Here is a 16,034-nt window from a genome sequence, read left to right as displayed (position 1 = left end):
ATTCTTTTTTTTTTTTTTTTTTGGGTTTGTTTTTTTTTTTTTCAGTAACAGGCCTTAGTGATTTCAGTGGTAATTTGATGCTAGAGAAAACATGTCTTAAAAGAAAACAAAGAAATTCTGTCAGTATTTATTGTAAGATGAAACAGACAGTTTTTTGTATATGGGGATGGGTGCTCTTTAAAGGTTGCAGTCCGGGGAGGGACTTGTTGGTTCAGTTTCATATTTACTGATATTTTCCTGGGAAATTAGAAGGAGGTTACAAAGTGCAATTATCAGCATTTTTTTTTTCTGGTATACACTTAATCATGTCATACTAAAGGTTTTTTTTGTGGTAAAAGCAAATTAAGTGGAAGAGCCAGGATAACTATGCACTACAGTGAAAGAAAATCTAGCATTAATAGTTAAGGATGTCCAAGATGTGTTGAAGTGACTTTTCTTCTTTTTCTCTTTTTTTTTAATACGGGTAAAATTTGAGGCAATATCACTAAGTTTTGTTGCTTTTTTTTTTCTAATTTAGATTGAAAGTACATAGAGAGGAATGGTAGATCCTGATTCATAATGATCTCTTCTTTTTGTACTGTTTTTGAAGTCTGCTAAGATGTTTGTGATGTTGTTTGTGCACTGCAATTTGGGAGAAAAACTCAAGTCAGATTTGGATTGTGGAGTACCTTTGCCCCGGATGGAGGCCTGTTCATATTGTTGTACCAGTTCCTGTCTGTGGATTTTTGTTGAGATTGAGCTTAATGATAGTGGGGAAAAAAACCCCAAAACCTGTTTTTTGCCACATAGGTGTAGTGCTGTAAAAACTTTTTTTTTTTAACACTGATTAAAACTTTTTTTTTCACCCCATAAAGGGCTTTAACCCAAAAGTTGATGGTGCTAGTACATTTTTAATACTTGTTTGTCTGAACTGGGCCAGCCTTCTGCTACTGTTTAAGACAGCCTGTTATTTTCCATGGAGTGTGTGTCTGTCTTCAGGCCCTGTCCTGTCATCAGATTCTTTTCTAACCTAACATTTTTACTGCAGTGGTGTTCTTGCACAGAATGGTGACAGGATATGGCCTTAATAATACTGATTCTCTTTTATTTTTTCTCTTTGTGTGGAGTGTTCATTCTGTCTCCACTACAGTACAGTGCTATGTGCAGAGTTGGCATGTGCTCTGGTGATTTGGAAAAGTGTGGTTTAACTTTGCAAGTTGTTTTTCTTTTCACTTTGCAGTCAAGCCCCCAGCTATCTTCTATTTCCTTCTGATCTATAATGTGAAAAATTGCACTACTGAGCTGTAAGCATTATCCAGTGTATTAAGCAAAATTGACAATAAGCATCCATGGCTTAAATTATCTTATGGGAAATACAGAATAAGGAATATATTGCAACACTTGTCTTTATGTATTTAACATTTAACTTATTTTTTAAAAGTAAGTAAGTTTGACCTTCAGCCTCTACTTCAGTAGTGAAAATTGGATTTAAAAGGGAAAAGAGGACTCCTAAAACTTGCATCAGGTTTACCAGCTTTCTTCCAGCTCTACTTTTTGCAGAGCTTTAAGTTATCTTATTCATTTCTGGTTTTTTTCTGTTAACCTAAGTAAACCAGTTAACTTGACATGGCACTGGCCGTCACTGCCTGAAAGTGCTTACCATTATCTGGCTTAGCAGCTGATATTTCAGTCAGCCAAATATTTAGCTCATTGTTTATCCCCCTGGCATGGCTGAGGATTTGGATAATGTTTGTTTACTATGTGGTCTTCCTGTTCCCAAATGGAATCTTCCTAATACATGAAAATACTCACTTGATTCTATTTATTAATTCTTGCACAAAATGTTTGAGAGGCAAAAACAAACAAAAAACTGTGAAATGAAAAGCAAAATAAAAATGCCTCTTTACATTACATACCTCATCTTCCAGAGATTCACCAAACTCTTCTTCCAATGCGAGCACCCGCATTTTGGTTTTTTTCCTGAATTTGGCAATTCTCGCTAAGACTGCATTTTCCAGCAGTGTTCAGGTGTATTGTTTCTTTGTTTAGTTTTCTTCTTCTGGATAGTTTTATCTATATTCATAGCCAGGAGTAAGGGGTTTTCTGACAAGTACAAGTAATTTAATTTTTAACTAACGATCCTTAGTCCTTGGCTAGCTCTCTTTGCGCTCTTGTAGGCCTCTAGCTGCAAGCTTTCTGAAGCACCCTCCCTAACAGTGTTGCATTTGTGTGTAAAACCATTTTTTTTGCAAAGTGTTATGTAACTTTTTCCTTGTTTCTTTGTTTGTGTTTCTTTTTTTTTTGTTTTTTAGCTTGGTTGACTATTTACAAGATTTCTTGCTGCTTTTTGACAATCTATATTTATTTAGTAGAACAAATTTCAATATATTACTTGAAACTATGAAATAGAATTGAGTTAGCAGTTGACTGGTCATGTGATGTATAGAAGTACAATATGCTGTGGTTAATTCTGCAGTAGGTTTGTTAATTTTGTTTATCTGCACTAAAGTACGAAGATCTCCATTCTGTTTAACCATTCAAACTGAGGGTGTGATCCAAGTCTGTCATGTGTTTGAAAGCTAAATCCTGGAAACTGCTGTGGGAGTAGAATATACTAAATCTTTTGCATGGGGAGTTTGTTGAGACAGTAATGTAGCTGTGACATTTTGCCAATTCTTAAATGCTTCTACGTTACACTGAAAGTCAGATTCCTGGTAAAGTTTTGCTTTAGAGTCAGGCTTAAGTAAACTTGCACAGCACAAAAAAAATAATTGCACCAAAGGTACTGATAATATTTGAACAGTGATCTGTACATTTTGCTCATTTGGAATTTTTTTTTTGCATTTGTTTATTTCCCTTTATGAAATGAATTTCTAGTGTTGTAAGAACTTAGGTGAGTGTAAATCTCTTCCAAAATTATTAGTTACTTTAGAAGGAAACATTTTGTAATTTCCACTTGCTTCCATCAATGAAATTTAGAATAACTCAGAGCAGTTTTGGTGCACCAGACATGCAGTGTGTGTATGTTCTACAAGAGATCCAAGAGCTCCCTGTTTGCGAGGCTGTTGAGAAGTGGCATCCAACATTCAGTGCTCAGGTATGTTAGTAAGAAGTACTGTAGTCCTATGAGGGCAAATGTGTGGATTTTTAAACATTTTGCCATAATTGCACAATTTTGCATTTTTACTTAATGTCATGTTATGTTTCTTAAAATAAACCTATTGTTGAAATACAGTGGAGTTTAACTGTTTTTGTGGCAAATCTGTGTGCATTTTAGTAAATTTCTGAAAATTAATCTGATGTATTTTTGATGTTTGTTCAGTTCTTCTATTTCTGCACTTGTGCCTCACCTGTGTGTAATGTCACTTTTTTTTTTAATGTGGAAGTTGCTTTGTTCTTTTGTCTCATTCCTTGTGGCTGTTCAGCTGTAACTTCTGGTTTGTTTACACACAGGCAACATGGTCTTTCCCTTCCCTTTCTCCATGCCTTTGGCTGCAGTTGGCATCCCAGCAGGAGTGGCAAGAGGGGATTTCCAGCCTGAGAACACTGTGTATTGGAAACCCCCAGCCCCCTTTTTACACTGAATTTCCCAGCACCCTTGCTGCAGAGCTGAGAACTGGAGGCTCCTGGCTATTAAAGCGAAGCAAAGCTGCTGCAGTGATGGTTGTAACAGAACTGCTTGTACATGATACTGGTTGGTTGAGAGCCTTTGTTCCCTTCCAGAGGCTCTCATGACCAGTGGAGATGCCAACTCATGGCAGCCTGGGAAAACACCATGGGATTCTCTAGTGCTGATTCTCTTGTGCTGACCTTGTCAGGTTCTGCAGGCAGTGTCTGTGTGCAGTCAGGGGCTCTGATCGCCCTGGGACTGCAGAGCTGTGCTGGGCTGGCTCCTGTGGCTGCGATGGTGCTCTGGAGGGCTGCACTCTTTGGGAAAGACAGACCAGGGAGGCACTGTGGATCTGGTGGCAGCACTTGGGATGTATTAAAGGGTGTCTTGGGGTGGGTGATGAGTGAGTCAAGACTCAGGGCTCTGCTCAGGGCAGTCTGGGCAGTGTGAGCTGCTGTGGGTGTTTGCTACAGGCCACCTGAGCACAAGAGCATGAGGCTTTCTCCAGGCTGCCTCTTCAGAGGTCCTGGAGCAATCCCATAGGAAACGGCCCTGCAGGGCATGGGGGTCCAAGAGAGCTGGTTGATTTTAAAGGATCACTTCCTTCAGGGTCTAAAATGATGCAAGCTGATGAACAAGAAATTGGGTAAAGGGAGCAAGATACTTGTGTGAGTAAAAAAGGAATTCAGTTCCTGCATAAGCAGGAAGCACACAGGAGATGGGAGCAGGGTCAGAACAAGAGAGGGACAGGAGTGATTCAACCATGCTCTTTGATTCCCTAATTTCTCTTCTGCTGTTGTGGCAAAGAACAGATACATGGATTGTCCCCCAGTGCCCCAAGTTCCTGTGGAGCTCTTGTGAAATCCTTTCAGTGCTGGCCTGTGTTACAATGCCAATGCTGTAACAGAGGAGGATGACTGGGCAGGGTCAGGTTAACCTGCTCAGGTGCAAAGAGGGTGAGCAGCTGACCAAGGGAGCCACAGGTTTGCAAATGATGATACTCTTTTAAGGGTCAATAAGGGTACTAAATTCCAATTTCCTTCTTTGGGTACTAAAGTAAATTCCAATGTATTTTTTTGAAGAGAGAGGTAGCTGAGCCCTTGAGAGATTTTTTCCTGTCTGCAGGTTGGGGATGGAATTATTTACTGGGCATTTTTTTTTCTTTCAGAGACTTCCTTTTGGAAGCGATTTATTTTAGAAGCTTCTGCTGAAGGACAGGAACACACAAACCCCTGCACACCCCCTAAAGCAAAACAGCATTAATTAAATGAACTTATCCACTGTGTTTGTGCCCCAGAGCTGTGCAGTGCATGCTGCATGCAGGGGAGTATCTCCCAGCTTGGCACTTGTGTGCAGCCAAGAGGTGGGGAAGTAACCATCCAGCTGTTGCTTTCTCCTTATCTCTCTGCACATGTGCTCCCCCTGGGCCTCTCAAAGATGGAAGAGTGAGACCAGCAAAACTGGAACCTCCCCCATTTCTTAATATCTCACTAAGGTCCCCATGCCTCACTGCTGATTGTTGTGTTTTACACAAATAATGGTACAAATATCTACTTTAAGAGGCAGGTTTTTATTAACTTTTACAAAGATTATGTGATCAAATTACTTAACAAGTATAAGATACAAAACCAACTGATTTCTAACATCTCTCCAAGAGGAATTTCTGAAGTACAACAAAGGCATTTGTCAACTTTCCCTTTCAGAAGGTGCTGGTGGGGTCTCTTTGTTTTTAACCAATCATAGAACACAAATCCTGTACAGACTGTACATCTCTGAAAGCTTTGGCTCTCTACAAAATGCAATTTAAAGCAGTCTCCACCTGAGGAGGTGGGCGGCAGTGAGCAGACAGTGAGAGCGATCCAGCACATGGACAGAACCCTGAATATTGTATTTCCTCATGGTAGAAAGTGCTGGGTTCTACTGTTTTTGAAGGATTATGCTGTATTCCTGCATGTCACAAGCTTTGAGTGGAGAAGGCCTAGATCTGCCTGAAGAGGAACAAAAGGGAAATAGGTGAAGCATTATGCCCTACTCTTTGTAGCACCTGGATGATGGGGAGACCTTCCCAGCATGGAAGGACCTCTGTGTAATTCATACAAGTGGGTCACAGCTTTCTCCTCTGCCCTCCTTCTTTCTGTGGCTGTGAGCCAGGGCACTCCAGGGTAACAGAGCTGGAGCTTGTGCCCAAATAACCTCAGGCTGCTGTCTCTTAACAGATCAGCTCCACAATTTACCATGCTATGTGCGTATTTAGACCTTTGAGTGTCACTGAGTGCTAGAAATGATAACATACCTGTAAAACATCAACCTAAATGGTACCAAATCTATCTGTTTTAAGGAATGCCCTCTGTCTCCTTAGATCTCCACATGACCTCTGCTTTGCAGCCCTCACTGTCACACAGCTGTAAGAACTGTGAACTGTAGGCTCACTTTGTGCCAGCTTTTGATCCTTTTGTTTAATGATAAATATCTAATTTTTGATTATCTATAAACTCAGTTCTAAATCCCATTAGATCAATTATTTTGAAGTCAGGATGGTATGTGACGCATCAGTTGCAGAATAAGATTTGCAGATAAATTCTGAATTACCTTAAACCCTTCCAGATTGATTCAGTTCATGTTCCTTCAGTAACAGATTTCTTTATAGATTCTGAAAAGTTCAGGGGCAGGAATAATTGGCGAATATCAAATTAACCTTCTCCAACAGCCAATAAATTAAGTGCTGAAATTGTCTTTATTCTGAACATTTACATTTTAAGTAAAAGTTATGCCTCATTTTATATCAAAACTAGTATATGGAGAGCAAGTGTTAAGAAGAAAGAGCAGTTGGATTAGTCCTTCAAGTTCAATTTTTCATAGGCCAATGAAATAGTAGAGTTTCTGCTGCTTTTGTCCATCTCAGCCACAAGGGAGGTGTCCAAGATTTTCTGAAGTGATTTTGAAGAGCAGTCTCAATAGTATGAGTTGCTATTGTATCTGAAGTGCACTAGAAATGGTCATAGCCACTAACTATCAGCAAAAACCTATATAAATCAGGCAGTTGCTGTTAACACAGAGATGGAAGGAGGGACAATATCTAACAAAGGCAAATCCATGTTTTGATTTGGTAAAGCACCAGTCTAAAATGGCTCAGTGTCAAGGGAACTGTTGGGTATCCACAAGCAAAACAGAAAGTACATCTTTGGAAGAGTAGAGTTAATTAATTCTGAAGGGTCTAAAGGAATTTCATCTCTTGCAATGCCATTCTATCTTACAGTGGCGTTCTTCCAACACTACACCCTTAGGACTGAATTACTCCCATGAACTCCAGGTCTGGGGTGGTTGCATTCTCCTCCACAGGCAGCTCCTGGTGCCCTCCCATGGGTGCAGCACAGAGGACCACATGCACCTCCAGCAACCTGCAACAAATCCCCACAGCACCCACAGCTGCCTTTAAGGATTTACTCATTTCAGAACACAGAAAAAGCACCAGGTATGCTTGTTATATTTCTGGCTGTAAAACATTTTTAGAGAGAATAACTGGTTGGAGCCATGCCTGGTGAGGCAGAAAGAGCAGGACCACAGGATCGATCAGCCCAAGGAATGTGCAACTGGAATTTGTTCCCTGACTCTGAGCTAATGGTGAGTGCCTGGGGAGACAAGCATGGAGTGCCTGTCAATACTCCCCAAGCTCCAGCAATTTGCCATCTGCAATGCCAGAGGTGACATCTCTGTGTTTAATAGCCCTCAATGGATTTCTCCCCAGAATTTATTTTGCTGTCTTTTGACCCCTGGAGACTTTTTTATCAAGCTGTTACAAGTGCCTGGTAGAAAAATCTTTTAAAATGGGAGATGTGTATTGTGTGTCCTGTGTTGTGAGAAGAACATCTGAGCTGGCTGGGAGAGGACCATTTGCAGCCTTTTGTGCTGGTGCAAACTGGGAACTTGTGTGTGGGTTTGGGCACTAATTGTGTCCTTGCAAGGAAGATATATCTGCTATGGAAGAATGTGGATGTAGCATGTGGCTACGAGGCAGAAAATATGGGCTACAGGAGATGCTGACTGGCAAAGTTAACTGGGATGTATCATTTTCCTATCTCCATTTACTTTTCTGATTAATTTTCTACTCAGATTGGCTGAAAACAGTTCCCTTGCCCACCTACAATCAGTTTTTTTCCCATTTTTCTTTTGTGCTTCTGTAGTGTGTTGCAGCGTTGGGATTATAAACACAACAGGGGAATGTTTTAAATCCCCCAAATGAGGATTTGCAACATAAGTCTGGTGGAAACATTCCTACTGAAACTGGGTTACATTAACCTTTACAAAGCATGGACATTGCTCATTTAATAGTCCAAGTCAACTGCTTGGTTACTGGTAAAAAATTGAGGAATTTTCTGTATCTTTTCCCCTCACTTCAGGGTGATATTTACCCCTGGATAAGTGTTGCTGTGGCCTGTCAATGCCATTTATTGGGTGATCAAAATCAATCAGATGCAGGATTTTGGGTGACCCAGAAGTCACGCAAGAGAACTTTGGGCAGAGGAGTAAAATGCCTGTAGCAGGGCATTTTGGGCAAAGACCTCCATATGCAAATTTCCCTGGACCAAAGTGGGAGCAGAGCCTGCAAAAATACATTGTAAAGAAAGAATAAGTTAATATGTACAAGGAAAAGTGATATCTGACAAATAATTTATCAACATCCACAGGGAGCTGAGACATGCCAGCATTCCAAGCACAGCGCATGCAGAGTTTGCTGTGAAGGGCCACCCCCGTTCAAGAGGAGTTAATGTGAGATACAGCAGCCTTTGGGTCTAACAGGTGGCAGAGGTTGTTCCAAGCGAGAGTAGAACCTTTGATCTCCTCTGGGCTGGGGGACAAGGTCAGCAGAGGGGTTTAAAAGGCAGCAGGTCTCTCCCAGAGGAGCCAGCAGCCGGCACTGCCAAGGGACGGGGTCTGAGCCGGACGGGGAGCAGCCCAGTGGTCAGTGAGTGTTTGTGTCTGGTGCTGTGCTGGGCTTGAGGGAATCTTGGCCCCAGGGAGCCCTTGGATCAGCAGGTGAAGCTTCATTAGAGTCAGGTTTGATTTTTCGAGGTGCCGTCATCTAGCAAGAAAACCCAGCTCCAACCAAGTAAAACGAGCGGTGTAGAAAAATAATTGTGCAGTCCAAGAATAGTCCCCAGTTGATTTGGGTTACAGAAGGAAGGTTGTGATTGTATTTGTTGGTTCCAAATGATGGCAGTTCAATAAGTCAAGGAAAGAGGATGGTAAATGTCAACTGGATTGAGATGTAAGGGCCTTGATTGTGCAAGAGACCTGGAATTCCTTTATTTCCAAGTTGTTGTTTGTAACCTCAGAGAGATTCTTGAAGAGGTTTGAATGATAGTGGAGAAAAGATCCAGAATACTTGTCCAAAGAATAAGTCTAAATAAACTAAGAGAAATTAAGCAGGAAGCCTGCAGAGAGTGGTAAGTGGAGAAATGGGATATCCAGACTTTTTAACTTCACAAAAAGGAAATAGGGGTAAAGTGAGAGAGCTGACAAATCAACTTGTGCCAGACAAAGACAACTTTCCCTTTATGGAAAGGCTTAGATGAGAGGGTATAACAGACTCTGCATCAAAGTGTTCCATATACTGTGGGTACCTGTTAGGGAAAAATAAGTTTCATAAATATCTATCAGACCAGTTTATTAGCTAATATCAGAGCAAGAGAAACTTTGCAGGTACAACCTTGCTGATCCTGAAATTAAAACACAGCATCCCTCACAGTGTGACGGGGCATTTTCCTTATTATTTATAATTTTATTGTAAAATACTTAGTTGATCATCTCTTGATATAGCAAAGAAATCTCAGGAAACCAAACAACTTGCAATCCTGGACATTATACAGATAGAAATTAGAGTGGATTTATTAAATATTAGCATTTTGGGCTAATAATTTTTCCAGTTACAGTCATGTTCCTCTCATGTTCCAGTGAAATCCCTGTAAAGGGGTTGGAGCTGGGTGATCTTTAAGCTCCCTTCCAACCCAAACCATTCTGTGATTGTGTGTAAATGGCAGTGAATCAATCTCTGTTAGACTGGCTCTGACCATGGCTCCTCACCCACAGAGGCTGGGAGAGGATGCCCAGGGATGAGGGTGAGGATGGAGCAGGTGTGTGGTGAGCCCCTTCCAGTGTAACCTCCTACCCTTTGAGGGCCTCTAGAGCACTGAACATGGGCTTACATAAATTTCCTTCAATTAAAAATAAATGCAGATGAATGGTCTTGGTCTGTAGCAAAAAAAGACAGTGAATAGAGTCTATGACAAGAACAAAAATCAGTGATTGTCTGTCAGGACAGGACAAAGTTTTCAATGGAGGTCTAACTATTTTGCAAAGGGATTCCAAAACTCATCCCTGACGTATCTGAAAGATTCACAGAAAAGACATGCGTGTTTTATTTCTTTTTCTTTTTATCCTCATTTTATTTTAATGACCAGGGAAAATGGGAAGAATGCAAATGAGTGAATGCCCTCTTTGATCTGTGCTGTTCCTGAGCATAATCTGGTAACCTGGCAGGCATCAGGCACGAGTGGAATTGCTGCCCATAAGTAGGAAGGCACCTCAGCCCCTTTGCAAGCGTTTTCTCAGTTTGGTTGTTGGTTTGAGGGAAGCAACAGCCAGAAGAGCCCTGTCCCCCTGCAGAACAGGGGAGCTGGGCCCACTGTGGGGCTGCTCATCTGCTGCTTACATCATGAGGATTGTTCTTTTGAGCCGGAATCACCTGAAATCATAAGGACTCCCACCCACACCTGAAAAGCACAAAATGAAGAATTCACCCTGAAAAAGGTACAGCCACAGCACTGGGTTCTCTCCTGAGGGACTGTGGCAGGAGTAACCTCCAGAAGCCATCTCCCAAGGTGGGACACAGAGCCACAGGCTGGATGTGGCAGAGAGCACAAAGTGGAGGCACTGACTTCACCTGGGACTGAGCTCTGCTCCTGGGCATGGAGGCCATGGGAGTATTTTGAGGGTATGCATTTAAAATGCAGGTGGAAGAGCTGGACAGGGTTATTGCAGAGGGAAGGAGGATCTTGGTTGTGCTAGAATTGAACAGTACAACTGTTAAAAGGCAGCAAAAGGATTAAGGCTTCAAGTGTGGGTGATTCTCTGTACCTCTAAATCGTTTTAATTTGCTTTAAAATGATTCCTGACCATATGTTATGAACATTCTGTACAACACACATCTCCTCTGCTCTGCAGGACACTGGGAAGCAGGGTTTGCTCTGGAATCTGCCCTGACCATGTCTCCTCCAGTCCTGTCAGACCTGGGCTATGTCCCCCCCGATGGAGGATGGGGCTGGGCCGTGGTGTTTGGAGCCTCCATCTCAATTGGGTTTGCATTTACCTTCCCCAAAGCTTTCACAATCTACTTTAAAGAGATCCAGGCTTTCTTCAACATCTCCTACAGCCAGATTGCCTGGACAACATCCATCATGTGTGCTACCACCTATGGAGGAGGTAAGTGAAGCAAGGCTGGATCTTCCTTTGGAAAGAGAAGATCTGAGCTCTGCACCCAAAGGGGAGAATGCATTTCTTTGAGAAAGTTCCTGAAAGTGCTAACTCTAAGCCTGGCTTTCTGTTTTCTGATGATACATATTGGAAAAACTGAGAAAACCAGTAGTGCTGAGTTTTTTATTGCCAACATATATGAAGCCATCAATTATTATTTCATCAGAAATCTTGCTATGCGTGGGTGAGTAGAGGCTTGGAATTATTTGAGTCTGGGCAGTTATTTCAGTATACTTAGTCTTTTGTTCTGCTCCTATTCTTGTCTTTCCTTTTGAAACAAAAATGTGTGGCTTGTACTCATGATTGCAGAGAAGCCACTGAAACTCAACCCCAAAGTTTTGCTGATGTACAGATATGAGATATGGAATATATGCATGTATACCTTGAGACAGCATTGAAGTATTTCCCTAAATCTGTTGCTAAAATCTTGCTTCAAATAAGCAAGGATGATGTTTTAGACTTTTCTCTGTAGAATCTTAAAAAAACCCACATTCACTGGTTTCTTCAGATTAAAATGTTCACTGGGTACCTGTACCTTGGCTGCAAAAGTTGCTGTTGTGGGAAGATATCTGCTGTCCTCATAATGAAATCATCAAATGGGTGTTCCCTGAGGGATGTCTCCAGGTTATCAGACTGCCACTTTGATCTGAGCAGCTGGTTTATCTTGCTGTTAATGGTCAGTAGAGAGCACCTTGTTCAGGCTGCTGGTGCCTGTGAGGTGCAGCTGCTGGCAGTCATTGCTGGGCTCGTAGCAGATCCTGCTGGTTCTCAGCTGGTTTTGCAAGGGTGAAAGGTAAAAGGATTAACACTTAAGAACACAAGAATAGCTGCCCGAGTGTGAGTGACCTCATACCTACCCAAACCTGTATTCTCCCAAAAAAAAAGTCTCTGATGTTCTTTGGGGAAGACTATTACAAAGCAATTTGTACATGGAGGGATCTTCTTGGTACCCTCTCACCTTCAGGACTGGGTGCTTTGGAGGCTTCCTGGGTCACTCATTGCAAAGATCAGGGGTACACACTGGGGACAGAAGGCTCACACTCTTGTGGGCTTTAGGAACTGGTTTTACATGGCAATAAAAAAGGAGCTGGTGTGGGATGGATTAAGGTGAAAGGAGATGTGTGTGACCAGAGGGGTGTGAGGGATGAAAGAGCCTCCTCAGGTGTGGCTGGAGTGGATCAGACTGTCAGTGAGGCAGATTCCCTGGGCTCTTTGGGCTGTGCTCTCTGCTGCAGATGGACAGAAGGGTTCACCTCCAGGGGGAATAAATCAGCAGCTCCACTGAACACTGATTTCCCCTTGAAACAATGGCTGTGGATCCTCTGGCTGCGGTTTGGCTCCGGTGGTTTTGTGTCAGGAGCTGGGAAGGGCTGACAGAGGCAGAGTGAGAGACTCCAGAGAGATTCATTTAGAGGGGTCATTTCCTTAGGGTGGCTGTTCAGGGCCCTCTGGAAGCTGCAGGTCTGAAACTGAGCACCAGACACTGCACATGTCTCAGAGTGGTGGGGATTTCTGGTTTTTTATTCTCCACATTCCCTGAGTGAGAGCTCTTGATATCTGGCTGGAAACAGAGGAGAGGACAGCAAGGGAAATGCTGGCTGTGGTATTGGTGGGGGAAGAAGCCATTGCAGTATCAGATTTGTGGCTTTCATCACTGATCTTCCCATCTTTAAATACACTTTTCTGACACCATCTTGCTGCAGAGCTGTTATTATAAACTAGAGCTGTGTGTGCAAGTGCCTGACTTCCCCAGATGCCACCTGTAACAACAGGAGGGTGCAGCACAAGCAGGAAAATGTGAGATGCTGTGAAGAAAGTCGAGTTTTCCTTTTCAGCACTGCATTTATATTCACTCAGACTTTGGGCCAAGAACTCAGTGCTGGTAGGGGGGTCCTGTCCCTGTCACAAACCCCTGTGTTCATTGCTCCAAGAGCACCTTTCCTCTCTGGGGTTTGTCCCCCAGACAGTACCTGCTGCTCTTCACCTCACTCAGCTTTTAAATCCCTGCAGCATCTGAAATAGATAATGGAAAAACATAAATCTGAGGAAAAATCCCTGTGTACTCTTCTAGAATTAAGGGAGATCAAGTGTCTCATCTGTTTTTGAGCATGATTCATAATTCTAAACATTTCCCTGTCATGTTCTCATCTTTCAGTTTTGCTGCCAGTAACTGGTGTTGACATCTCCATAGATCTGAAAGCAGCAGAATGCTAATAGTAATAGAAGAGGGAATGGCAATAATAACAGATTTAGGACTTTCATCTCAGGGAATAAATACCTTTGAGTGCATAAGTAATTGAATACTCAATTTGATCTTCCTTTCAGCTATAGCAACATAAGTCTACAGCAATTCTGTAGCATCCAGTGAAGCTGCATGCTGTGGGTGGGGAAGGAGGAAAGCACCAACAAAACCTACCCAGAGTGGTTGGAGGAATGCAGGGGATCCCTTCAAACCCCAGCTTTTATTTTACAGCATTATATACAGAAAAGCTGCAGCTATCTGTATATAAAACAGTTGTTTAGGACACCCTGCACTAGAGTAAATAGAAAAAAAAAAGCTTCAAGAAACATTTAATATAATTTTCTGGGCTGCACTGAAGTCATCAGGCATCTTGCCATCACCTTTAGTGGAGCCAGGATTTCATTTCTCAGCTGCTGAGTTTGACCTGCTGAACTGTAGCACTAGAAGCCTGGCAAATTTCAGCCTCAATCATTTTAGGAAAGGGGGCTTCCCCAATGGTCTTCAGGAATGGGAAGCAATGGAGTGCCCTGTGAACCTTACCTAGGCAATAGGTGCCTCTTTGAAGCACATCTTACAGGGAATCATTTCTGTGCAACTCAGGGAGCTCTGGGGAAGGTCAGTCTGTAAGCCTGGGATTACAGCAGGCTTGAGTAAACACTGCACTTGGACCAAAAAGTCTCCTGGTTTTGTCCTTGTGGGGTAACAGGGATGTACAATGTCAGAAGCTCAGCAAGTTCCTTAGGAACTCTCTGTGTGAGACCTTGAAAGTTAATGCTAAAGCACTGTGTCCAATCTGCTGGACAATGGGCAGCCAGAGGGGCAGAGCAGCACAGAGAGTTCAGAGCCAGGAGCCTGCTGAGTTCACCCCCAGCAATCCTGAGAGTTGCACCACCCTCTGTTAAGGGCACAGGGGTTTTACAAACAGCTCTCTGCACCCTGTGGTGTCTGCACTCAGCTCCTCCCAGGTTTGTTTCTGTCTCTTGTTTCCATATCCCAGTGTTTTACTGAATTTGAAGGGTAATGAGGAGCTTCCTGGCTTTCCTCCACCCCATCAGGAGGAGCTGGTTTTGTTCCAAGGAGCTGCAGGCTTGGTCCTGTTCTCCTGCCTCCCACCTGCTCTCCTACACTGCCCAGAGCTCACTGGTGACCAGCACTGTGAGGAGCTGCTGCTCACACCATGCCTTTCCTTGGAGCAGATCAAAGGTGTCCTAAATGCATGCAGCAAACAGCAGCTCCTGCTCCCAGAACACTGCAGTCCTAGAGAGAGATTTCTTGGGGAAGCTCATGTCAGGAGGGGACACCCTTGTGGAGTTACAATCACAATTTTATTTGGTGAGGAACCAAAACCCACACCAAAGCCCCAGCTGCCTCATTATGATATTTTTCTGTACTTACAATTGACTATCCTTCCATCATCTTAAAACTTGGGTGAGGTGGGGTTAATTTTTTTTTTGGAGAATACCTGGATTATGTAATGACTAGGAGTACTATGATCTGCAAACAGTGGTGTTCCAGAGACTACTTGGAAACTGCTGTGACCTCCCCCTGTCCCCAGGTCATGACCCTCAATTCAGGCTCAGTCAGCATTGTGCAGTTCCAGGGTTCTGCTGCTCTGCAGCGGGGCTCACTCTGCAGGGTGATCCTGCAACATCTCTGCTCTCTCAAACACCATGAGGCTTTAATGAGATCTAAAACTCTCCAGCTGGGTGAAGAGTTATTCAGGCAGCCTTGAGGCAGCTGATGCTTTTTCTGCCCTGCTGACAGCTCCTTGGGAGTTTGCTGGAGGTGGGCTGGAGACAGCAGTGGTTTTCTGCAGCCAGATGTGCCACAGCTGCTCAGGGCCATGCCTTGGATGTGGTGCTGGTGGAGGGGTTGGATATGCCACAATTCACCAGATTTGTTTTGGCTGTCTAAGCTGCAGATCTTTGCTAACCTGGTTCTTTTTCACTGAAGGGAGGAAGGAAACCCTCACAAAAATACTTCCACCAGAAATGACAGGCAGGCTAGGTGGGCAAGGCAGGCTGGGACAAGGTGGGATACCACACTGGTTTTACTTTGGCACACTGAGTCTTTATTCATTAAGTGTTAACCTTGAGCAAAAATGTATGGACTCCTTATCTTGTGCTAAAACCTCACAGCAAGGACAAGGCTTGAGTCTGGACCTGGAGAGGCACAGGGTGGGGGAGGCAGAGGTTTCCCTCTGTCACCAGTGGAGTCCCCTTTATTTTCAGTACAAAGAAAGAGTGACCTGCTCTGCTCTGGCTAATGTGTAATTGCACCTTCAACACAACCTCCTGCCCCAGCTGTTTGTTTGTCTGTCTTTGTGTGCACGATCTGAAATGCCTTCAGGCTCTGCATTCAGCAGTGTTTGGAGAAAACACAGTATTTCTCCTCATCTTCAGCCAGTTAGGACTTGGCATAACCAGACTTTTGCCATAAAAGTTTGTAGCTAAATTCTCGATGCATCTCTGAGTACTTCAACCATGTTGTTTTTCCCTTTCTGTGCAGTCCTTTTCCAAATATAACAGAGGAAGATCCTTCTGGGATTAAAATGTAAATGAGACAAAGATGCAATAGCAAAGGAATAATTTGTTTTAATTCCCAGTGAAAGCATTCCAGTTATTAGACCTAGATTAATTGTCACCATCTTTTTACCAACAAAGAATGTTTTAG

At 43.0% G+C, this 16,034-nt stretch overlaps 1 protein-coding gene across 1 annotated transcript in view; it reads left to right on the top strand.

Moving 5' to 3' along the window:
• Window positions 1-10,851: 10,851 nt before the first annotated feature.
• Window positions 10,852-16,034, top strand: part of LOC136561727 (monocarboxylate transporter 2-like) — a 33,149-nt gene continuing 27,966 nt past the window's right edge. Inside the window, exon 1 of the mRNA XM_066558165.1 lies at window positions 10,852-11,068. Coding sequence (XP_066414262.1) covers window positions 10,852-11,068 — 217 coding nt within the window. The remainder of the gene's footprint in view (window positions 11,069-16,034) is intronic.

The sequence above is a fragment of the Molothrus aeneus genome, chromosome 12 (assembly GCF_037042795.1).
Source record: "Molothrus aeneus isolate 106 chromosome 12, BPBGC_Maene_1.0, whole genome shotgun sequence".
NCBI classification, from domain to species: Eukaryota; Metazoa; Chordata; class Aves; order Passeriformes; family Icteridae; genus Molothrus; species Molothrus aeneus.
Note: the sequence above shows the minus strand (reverse complement) of the source record. Positions and strands in the feature narration are given on the sequence as shown.